This window comes from Lycium barbarum, chromosome 3, assembly GCF_019175385.1.
Source record: "Lycium barbarum isolate Lr01 chromosome 3, ASM1917538v2, whole genome shotgun sequence".
Classification (NCBI taxonomy): domain Eukaryota; kingdom Viridiplantae; phylum Streptophyta; class Magnoliopsida; order Solanales; family Solanaceae; genus Lycium; species Lycium barbarum.
Window position 1 is genome coordinate 131,748,798 of NC_083339.1, and position 11,120 is coordinate 131,759,917.

Below are 11,120 nucleotides of genomic sequence, written 5' to 3' on the forward strand. Positions count from 1 at the left end.
AATTATGATATGAATCTCATGACAATTATTATAAAGTTCTTATACACGGAATATATATGGTTGTCTACTATAAATAATTACGATTAAGTGGGTGAAATTCTTCTTAATTGCCTGACTAAAAATGTGAAAATCCAAAAAGATGAGTACACTATGAGAAAAAAATTCTCAATCTTTCTTAACAATCTTTCTGAACCGTCAGAAAATGAACGGACGTCATTATAATTCTATAAAGAAACTTTGCCAAAAATTAATAAACTTTAGTCATTACAGTATGAATTACAACAACGTAAGCGATGTAAAAACTGATAACCAAACTTTGATCATCCAAATAAAAGTACAGTAAAAATTAAGACAAGAACATACACAATGTCACGCATGACACATCATGAGTCATCAAACTCGTATTAAACTTAATCAATACAAAATCTTAAAGTCTACGGTACACAGAAAATAAAGGAGATTATTTAATTTCCTTCCACATCATATCACGCATGTAGATCCATGATCATCATCGATCACTTCTGTTGACTTTGCTTGGCCTTTCTCTTCTCCATGTAAAAGAATCCAAATAGGGACACAACAGAGAAAACAGAGAACACAATGGAGCAAATATCCATAGTGACATGTCGTCCGCTAATTGCTTGAATGTCAAAAAGGTTCTTTTCCTTCTTGGCATCAGCGCTTTGTCCAAAGCCAACTTCTTCATTAGCAGAATTCAAAACATAAGCCCTAACAAAGTAAGTACCAGTTGGGACATCCCTCTCAATTGTCCAATTGTAATTGTTTGAGGATTTGTATGGCATGGTTACAATGTTGAATTGGCAAGTTTTGTCTTTTTTGAGAAGGTCGTCCGTTTTCCTCCAGGCACGATCTTTTTGGCTAATAACTGCGAAACAGAGCTGGAGTTTTACTGTTTTGTAGGTTGAGTCTGTCCCTGCTGGGAGTGTCTTGTTGAATGACCATTTAAATGTGAGATGGTCTTCTCCAGCCATCAACACTGAAAAGATGAAAAGATTATTTTCGTTTCTATGATGACTATACTAGTAAACGAATCTAGAGTTTAAGCTCCATGTGTCATAATATTTGCAAAATCAGATTATTCAAAAGTAATTAACTTTATTTCATAATATCAATTGATAATTTAAAAATAATGGTAAGTAACATGTTATAACAAGTTAAATTACGTTGATGGTGTAAAAAGATCGTTATACGATCAGTATATGTGAATTTAATCTATGTATCTAATTTCCTAATCAAACAATTAGCTCTATCAAGTCATTTAATAGCTTTAATCAATTACATGAGCAAAGAAAAGAAAAAGAAAACGATCATTACAAGACAATTAATGGAATGACCTCAATGCTTAGAAATCAGTAGCCATTTTTACTTGATATTTCCCTTCTTCCAAAACGATTAGTAAACGGCTAATGCTAAGAAATATGTCCCCGAAAAATAAAGTCATCGACATATTTATTTGCAACAAAGCCTTGGATTCTTGTTCTGGGGGAAAAGTGTCAGAGATTTAAGATGCAGCCACATGTGAGACTAAGTTACTTTTTTCTCAAATCATTAAAAGTTGGGTACAAAAGAGAAGATAAAATCGCATTCCATCCTAAAATCTAATTAAATCCCTGCCTTATAGTCTTCCTTTCCTTTCTTGTTTAACAGAAAAATAGAAGGGGCTGATAATTCGTACCTCCTTGTCTGTGTGAAGCAGACAGATCAAGAGTCTTCTTGAGGGTAGAGAACAAAATTTCAGCGTAACATGAATCTACCAAGCAACATATCACAAGCGAAGCCACAAAAATAGAACGAATACTTGCCATTTAGCCGGTTATAATCTGCTCACTGCCTTGCAACCAACAAGAGAAAGAAAACTGGAATGTGAAGAAACTAATGTAATATTCAACTGATGATGGGCTTTAGTAGAAGATGGGTTGCTTTATATAGATTTCTTGATATTTGCCACAAAAGGTGGCCATTTCTTAAAGAAAATTTAAAAAGAAGAAGTCAAACACAAACCGCAACTGGTAGCTAACAATGAGATAGTGTCATTTTCTAATGTAAGTTTTAAATAATAAAATACGTAGCTATTAGACGTGTGAATTGGCTCTAAGCCATGTTCAAAGGGCAACTTTCTGACGGTTTACAGACTAATAAATACTCCATTGTAATTTTGGGAACTACTTGTTTTGACAAGAGCTTAATTAGAGTTGACCTTGGTTTAGATGAATATATTTAGGAATTTCTGAATTGTTCGAAATAATATCTACTGGGATCTTTGCGATACATTCGATATGAATATTTAAGTGAGTTAAGAAGTCGGGCTTAAGAGTTTTGTCTCCTAATGCTTTGGAAGGACCCAAAACAAGAAAATCAACTGATGTAGGGTGGTTGATCAATGAGCTGATGCAGAAGGTGGGGTATATGTTATGAGAAATCGCTAATCGTATGTATAGATCATAATTGAGTTACAATATATGTCTCATTATTTAAGGCATCTACTAGCTAGTTGGCCTCATCATCTATATATATTTATTAACGCCCTTGGGATAAAAGATGATTGAAGAGATTTAATCCTATAAACAAAACGCGGCTATTACCCCTGGATCCTTATTAATCTTGATTCTTGATTGATATATACACAGTTACCTAGGCTAGAAAGTTCTTTCTCAGCGCTAAGTACGGCTGCTATGAAGGAAATTTATAATTGAGATAATCTTAAAGAATTAGTTCAAGTTGTGTGCAGATTGTATGTAAGTTTCTGTACATCATCACATTAATAAATTACCTGTAAAGTAATATGTAGAAGTAATAATTATAATAAGCACGATCCGACCGATTAAAAAACAAAACAAAAATATAGTTTACTGTTATTAGCAAAAGATATATAGATTTGACGAAGAAGAAGAAGAAGAAAATGAATAAGAAAAGAAGAAAAAAATAAGAATAATTGATTTTAAAAAATGAATGTAAAACGTCACGTGAATGTTTTGTTTGACCTACTTTCACACGCTTACAAAATGAGTGAAGTAATTATCCATGCAACTTGGTAATACATGAAAAATTTAAATAGAAAATACTACTCCATATAGTTTAGGGGTAACAATAACACCCTATAATTTAAGTACTCCTTATTAAACTTGCAAAATGTGAATAGTTTAGAAGAATTTTAAGTATTAACTCTAACTTATATGGATAGTGTAAACATTTAATTAACAATAACAACATACCTAGTGTAATTTCACAAGTGGAGTCTGAGGACGATAAGTGTACGCAGATCTTATCCCTACCTCGTAGAGGTAGAGAGACTGTTTCCGAAAGACCCTCAGCTCAAGTGCAGCAATCAAAGTAGTAATGAAAAAGGCAATACAGCGGTGAAGAAAACATGGAAACTAATAAAGAAAGCAGTATAGAGTATTCAGTAAAAGAACAACATCGGAATATTGAGATATCCGAAACACAATAAACAACATATGGTAACAGATATCCAAAGCAAGAAACTACACGAATAAGGTTAATACTATGATAGACACGGTGCTCCAGATTACCACCAAGTTTGGTCCCGCTGAAAAGTGAGAAATCGCTCAACGACCCACCAACCTTCTATCCTAGTTCACGACTTCCATACCCTCCTATCTAATTTAGTATCCTCAGTAAGCTGAAAGTGTATACATTTAATTATAGTGTCACAATATATAACTTAAACCAGACAGGAACCTCATATTGATTTCTCCTCAAAATTACTTTTTACCACATCATGGATAAAAAGGTCCTTAAGGTGAATAATTTGATTCCTATTTAGATAAGATCTGCATGCTTCCAGTTAGAACCTTGGTTATAGTAATGCCAAAAGGCAAAATCCATATATAGAACAGCATCACCGCAAAAACTGACTGGAAATTTTTTAATGGAGTAGTTCAGCTACTCCAGATTATTTTCTTGTGTTGGAACTCATTACTCATTCACTTTCAACGATCTGGAAATAAAAATACTCCATTTTTTACTGTATTTGATTTTAAGGGATGCATATATATATCAGACAAGATGACAAGAATAACGTGGGGCAGGTTCAAGATGTACGGATCCTCAGCGGCTTTTCAGATACACGTACGAAATATTATCTCTTTCTCGTTGACTTTCATTAATTAGTGAGGTACATTTTTACCAACTGCATAATACACGAATTAAATACATACAAATTCCCAAATGCATGCAATTCCTGGTAAAGGGCAACAAGTGCATCTCCTTTTCATTTAGTTTTGTTCTTTTTTCTGCTTAAAAAAAACAAAAGGTCCAGATTAACGGCTGAGTATTACTTGCGGTTGACGTCAGTGCTAACATTTTTATATATAAATTGAGTGGTTAATCTTGATTAGAAATATTTATATACAGGATTTATCTGATAAATGGAAAGGGAAAAAAACAAAAAGAAGGAGAATATTATTTTACTACTATATTTATATATATATATATATATTTATTTTTATTTTTTATATAGAAATGAGACTTTGGGGGTACGAACACTGCTTTAAACAATTGCACTAAAAGCATTACAAATTGTACTGTACACTTAGCCCATCTTTTCTTTCCCATCACACTTGGGCTCATCTCATCTCCTTTTGTTTTTAGCTATTCTCTTATATTTATATTTCTAGCGCACACCAGGTGTTTGACAAAATGTTACTATTAGCCATAGGCTTCAGAAAGAGGAACTTTCCAGAGAATTTCAGAGAAGAGAGCTTTTGCAGTTAAGGTTTTTGCTCTTCCTATTTCTTCAGCTTTGTTTTTCTCAATACAAATTGCACTTCTCCATGATTATAAGTTTTTGTTTTTTATTGTTGTTATTCTTTACATTTCTAATGCGCACCCCGTATTTTTTAAAATGTCGCTAATATATCGGATTTTGTTTGCGCTGTTGGGTAGTAAAATATCAGTTTCATAGTACCTTTTAAGTTCTTTCAATGTTTACTCAAGTTTATTTAGCTATTTTGAATTTGGCATAATACCCAAACAGGCCCTCAAACTTGGCCTCGGCTGGCAGGTTTGCCCTCCAACTTTGGGTGTGCACAAGTAGGCATCTCAACTTGTCTCTACTTTGTCAGCTGAACACTCTAACTTACAAAACGATCATTTAAACACGTCAACTTGTATAAAGTACACCTCAAAAATTTATGAGTCACGTCAGCATTTGTGTTTGCGCGTTCAGCTTTATACAAATTGAGGTGCCTACTTATGCACACCCAAAGTTGAAGGGTGTACTTGCCAGCTGAGGCCAAGTTTGATGGCCCGTTTATGTATTAGGCCTTTAAATTTTGATGAGCAAAATTATATTTACCAGTTAACTTGAGTGTCTTGCCATCACTTTAATTATGATAAAAATACTTTGACAGGTTAAACTATTGAAACAGAAAATCACAAAGGCAAAAAAAAAAGGACGAGCAAATAGGGAAAATTCTACATGAATTTAGAAGGTTAAAGGGTACAATGAGGATAATATCAAGTGGTTCCTACAATGCAAAAGGATTTACCATTACAGACTACATTCTCTTCACAAGCAATTTTCCAAAATGATAAGACATTTTATTGAAAAAAAATTCACTGGCTCAATGATAAGATGTGCAGGAAGGAGAACTGACGAGTATCTAATTTATCACATGTAATTTACTTTATTGTAGGGAAGCTTTAAAAAGCTAAGAATATGGAAAACGAAGAAAACCTTCACAAAGTCATATGACCAAATCAGCTAATACATAATTTTAGCAAAGCAACCCACCAAGAAATTCAAGTATATCTACTTCTCAGTGACTTCACCTTTGTATACTATAAATTCTAGTTGCAATTACCTACACTAAAAAAACCTTCCCCATCCCAATGTTGATGAAAGATATTCAAAATTTGCTTGTTCGGTACCTACCTGGGCTTATAGAAAAATGTTGTACTTCTACTAGAAGTGTAATCTGTCGACCGTAGTTCAAGTTGGCCAACCTCTTATTTGACTGGTTGGTGATTAATGGTTCTGATCTTCCCCTTTGAATGACATTTTTTAGATTTTTTTCATGATAAGACAGTTGCTAAAGATCTTTATCTTCGTACCCTCTAAATACTGTGTTTTTGAATCTTCATGCACATACTATAATTCTTAATTTCTTCTAGAACAATCCTCAAAATGTAATTGTATGTATGTCGACTGTTGGCCAAGTACTTTGTATTGTACAATAGTTACAATGATAATCCAAGAAAATTTGGAACCTCCGTTCACATCACCTTTTAATGGAGGCAAATAAGGTTATGCTCAAAAAGTTCGGTTCTCTAGTAATCTCATGTGATACGTTTCACTAAAACATTAGGTAATTGGTCACATAATCTTGCACTTATTGTATCTATTCGTGGACACTTAGAATGTGGACTTTGTCTATGTCTTCTCTCTTTTTTCCCTTCTTCGAGTTGATAAGTTCATAATTAACAGATTCATACGCTCTTTTTATTCATTTGCACCCCTGGAAATGTTATACTTATCTCATTTAGATACCAAATAATTTTTCTATTTTATTAATGAACGTGGTATATATTTGATAGGATGTCATATATGCAGGTGATTTCAATTCGGATCAAGAAGAATGGCTAATCCTATACCACCAACGATCCATTATAGTGCGCAACCAGTATTCTATCATATCTGAATTCATATGGGGTATGGTGATCCCACACTATTAGAGTTAGCAGTTAAGATTGAGTCAGGTGAGTGGTCATAATTTATGAAGCGCAATTCAGATATTAGCTTATTGTTCAAAGGCCTCATCAAGTTTTTTGCTATCCAACTTTACTTCAAAATTTTCTTTTGTAACTTTTGAGAAGAGAATTTGAATTTTTAATATGCTTATATAATTAATTAAATTTCCACCTGTCATGTGTGGTACTTTTTCCAGTGGTGTTTCTTCTTTGTTCTTTTGCTGCTTCTTACTTTTGTATAGTCTTGCATAGGTTTGGAGGGTTTTTACTCAACCTTACCCTTGGAGAAGTGAAGATTTGCTGTAAAGTTTGGTGCTAAAATAACCCACAGAAAAAAACTTTTGAATCTTTAACATTTTTAAGTAACAACTATGTGGAATATCCAACTAAATAGTATATTGCTTAAAATATTAACTGCATATGGTATTGGCTACCAATTATTTAATGCTCTTAATTTCATTGGCCAGAAATGTAGCAAGCTTCATTCGCATCATGGTTGCGCTATACTTGGATTGGCAATTCTTTCCCCTGTATATTTTTTTGAAGTCAATGATATTTTCTTTAACGTGAAATGGAGACATACTTAGGTTTAACATGTCGGCTGTCAATGAATAATAAACTAATAAAAGTTTTTACTTGCCTCTTAGAAAATTCACAATTTTCTATTTCTATGGACTGGCAAACTATAAATTTTGCTAACATGTAAAAGTTTTCTCAAATTTAAATGTTAGATTGATTGGTAGGGGAAAGACACTTTCCTTCTTTGAAATAATCAAAGATGAACCAGTAGATTATACATTTTGCTAGCATGTAAGAAGCTTTTCCAAAATCTGAATGTGATTAGTTGACTGGGTAAGATTATATGGATGACACTGAAATTCCAAATTGCTTGGGGGTGATACATATACATTCTGATTTCTTTTACATTGATTTTGCACATTCATGATGTTTTAATTCTATACAGATGCCAGCATGGGGCTTCTCAAAAACGGAGATTGTATGTCTATATTCTTTGTCGATGCAGTGAGCTCTCTTCTTGGAGCTCTACTCTATCAAGGTGCTTTCGAGTATAGGATGTTTTAGGACCGATAGAAATAGAAATGGTCTCACGTGTAAACTTATAAGTCGTATCTTAGAGTTCTTTCCTGTAAATGTAGCCTGTAACTTTTAAGACCCTCAAGTTTCTTTAATTGGGAGAATTAGGTGCAAAAAAAATTGCTACCTAAGTGTATTGTTGAAATTTATGCCATCAGCTTCTTCATTGCAATGTTATCATACGACTAAGGAAAGAAAGCAAAGTTACTCTGGAAGCACTCTATCATTCAACTCCAGTTCCTGTTATTTCTTGCATTATGAAATTTGGGGTCTTGCATCTTGCACCAACATTTTTGAAGATTATGAGCCTCTGATGTTGGGGCCGTGCTAATGGTCCATCTAGTTACTTTACTACTATATTAGAAGTACCGGTTGGTCCCTTTTCGTCGTCCGTTGTGGCATTTACATAAATAAGTTCAAAAGTATGGGTAAGATACTATTCCTTTTAAAAGTATGGTCCCACTTGATTTTTTTACTTCACACGCTTAGATACTATTCATTTTAGAAGTGTAGGTCCACTTGATTTCTTTACTACCATTTGACAAATGCTTTTGGGTCATGTGGGCTCCACTCTACTTTGCAATTACAATTGACAATTTTAGCTATTTTCTAAAGCTGAGAACTGAAATATACGAATTACAGTTCAAATAAATTACTACTTTGTTTTGTTTTATATCATTTTGGTGTTTCCTCTTTTAACTGTTAATTTACTTTATGCAAGGGCTACACAATCTTCCTTTTTCATTTGACGAAATTTAGTTCTACATTAATAATATCTGTTTAGTAAATCCTTTTTATTTATTTCAAATTCATACTTATAAATAATTAAATTTAGAAACATGTTACTTATTGGAGATTAAAATTCATTTTGAGGGCATTTATTTAAGCCATAAGAAGTCATGTGTGGGGTCTTCAATGATGTATTGATATTTTGCGTGGACCGGATCATTACTGCTCCATTTATATAAGCATAAAATAATAAATATTTATGGTAAGATTTTTTATTTATTTCTTTTGAAGAAAATTTTTTAAATATAAGGTATGATTAAATTTTACTTCCACATTTGGTTATTGTACAAAATTAACAAAATATTTAAAAAAATGTGTTAATTAATATTTAAAAGATTTTTATATCTTTTAATAAAATAAAAGTAAATTATGTTTAAAGTGTAGGAAATTATTACTAATAGTCTGGTATATCTTATCAAGTAAGTTGTATTCATTTCTTATTAATAAGTTTCTAAAGATGCATGTTTCAGAAATATTTATTCTCTATTTTAATCAAATGCGTGAATAAAGATATTCAAAGAAATGTTTATCTTCTTTATTGAATTTCGTAAAATAAATACATAATAGATTCTTATTTATAATTGTAATTTATTTATAAAAAATACATTTTAATATGTACAAATATACCTCACAGGGTGAAGGTGTGTAATTTTCGTAGCATTGGATGTATAAGTGTTTGATTTTAAAATATAAGAGGTGTATCCGAAACTGAGTCATAACATAGAGAAAACTAAAAGAAAAAAGGTGGATTTAGATTGAACCCGTAAAACACTAAGATGTGTGTACACATATTCTTTAAAAAGGATTAAGATACAGTAGTTGTTTTGTAAAAAAAAATTCTTCGTATTGCATCCGGAGAGAGAGCAATTAGGAAAAAGGAATTACTACTATTTATTACTATTAAGAAGAGCCGGTTAGGCTCACTTTTTGGTCGTCATTTCGTCGTCCGTTTGTGGGCCCAAAAAAAATTGTGGGCCCACATATTTGAAACAACTACTAATATTTAAAAAAAAAATTGTGGGTCCACATATTTTAAACAACAACTAATATTTAAAAAATGGGCCCACATATTTTAAACAACTACTAATATTTAAAAAAAAAATGTGGGCCCCATATTAAACACCAACCAATAATAAAAAAAAGAAAAAAAAGTGGAACCCACCACATCCAAACTCAGAGGAAAAAAAAAGTGGATCCCATATTTGTGGGTCTCATATTAAACACCAACCAGTAATAAAAAAAAGAGAAAAAAAAGTGGAACCCACCACATCCAAACTCACAGGAAAAAAAAAGTGGATCCCATATTAACAAATTCAAGCAATATTAAAAAAAAAAAAAAAGTGAATCTCATATTAAAAAAACAAACAATGTTTAGAAATCAAACAATTAAATCAATAATGGTGGATTTATTGCCACATGAGTATCAACCCATTAGAGGGAGCAAATGAAATTATTGTACAACAACATACTTAAAATATAAAAGTGCTTAGAAAATCAAACAACTAAATCAATAATGATGGATTTATTGCCACATGCGTATCAACCCATTAGTGGGAGCAAATGAAATTATTGTACAACAATATACTTAAAATACTCATATATTAAATCCGTTTTCCAATTTTTGAAAAAAAAATTGTGGGCCCATATAGCCTGATGGATTCATTGCCACATGCGTATCAACCCATTAGAGGGAGCAAATGAAATTATTGTACAGAAACATACTTAAAATATAAAAGTGCTTAGAAAATCAAACAATTAAATCAATAATGATGGATTTATTGTCACATGCGTATCAACCCATATTGTACAACAATAGACTTAAAATACTTATATATTAAATCCGTTTTCCAATTTTTGAAAATAAATAAATTGTGGGCCCATATATATTAAACAACAACTAATATTAAAAAAATGTGGGCCCCATATTAAACACCAACCAGTAATAAAAAAAAAATGGAACCCACCACATCCAAACTCAAGGGAAAAAAAAGTGAATCCCATATTAACAAAATCAAGCAATATTTAAAAAAAAAACGTAAATCCCATATTAAAAAAACAAACAATGTTAAAAAAAAAAAGTGCTTAGAAAATCAAACAATTAAATCAATAATGATGGATTCATTGCCACATGCGTATCAACCCATTAGAAGGAGCAAATGAAATTATTGTACAGCAACATACTTAAAATACAAAAGTGCTTAGAAAATCAAACAATTAAATCAATAATGATGGATTTATTGCCACATGCGTATCAACCCATTAGTGGGAGCAAATGCAATTATTGTACAGCAATATACTTAAAATACTTATATATTAAAATAAGATAAAATTTAATTACTTTTTCATTTTCTCCTTACTTTAATAAATGTGAAAAGAGATTAATGTCATAAAAGGAAAAATAATATTAAATGGAGATCAAATAATTAATAAGGTAAATTAGTGAAATTATAATTCTAATTGACGATTTCTTAAAAAATCGTGTAAAAAATAACATGACAAGTAAA

The 11,120-nt window shown here is 31.7% G+C and overlaps 1 protein-coding gene and 1 long non-coding RNA gene across 2 annotated transcripts; one reads left to right on the forward strand and one right to left on the reverse strand.

Annotated features, from left to right (window-relative positions):
* Positions 1-296: 296 nt before the first annotated feature.
* LOC132634193 (high-affinity nitrate transporter 3.1-like) lies at positions 297-1,960 on the reverse strand. Its single transcript, XM_060350483.1, has 2 exons — positions 1,697-1,960; positions 297-997 (listed from the first exon to the last, which is right to left on the reverse strand). Exons 1-2 carry the CDS (start codon positions 1,824-1,826, stop codon positions 516-518), a joined length of 612 nt encoding a protein of 203 aa, XP_060206466.1. The 5' UTR covers positions 1,827-1,960; the 3' UTR covers positions 297-515.
* Positions 1,961-4,513: 2,553 nt separating this feature from the next.
* Positions 4,514-8,094, forward strand: LOC132634194 (uncharacterized). Its single transcript, XR_009580072.1, has 3 exons — positions 4,514-4,756; positions 6,596-6,741; positions 7,697-8,094. It is a non-coding gene; the product is annotated as an uncharacterized LOC132634194 (long non-coding RNA).
* The last annotated feature ends 3,026 nt before the right edge of the window (positions 8,095-11,120 follow it).

Coding starts and splice junctions, on each gene's coding strand:
- LOC132634193 (XM_060350483.1), bottom strand. CDS start 1,826: ATGGCAAGTATTCGTTCTATTTTTGTGGCTTCGCTTGTGATATGTTGC. Junction 998..1,696: donor TGCTTCACACAGACAAGGAG/GTACGAATTATC, acceptor TCATCTTTTCAG/TGTTGATGGCTGGAGAAGAC.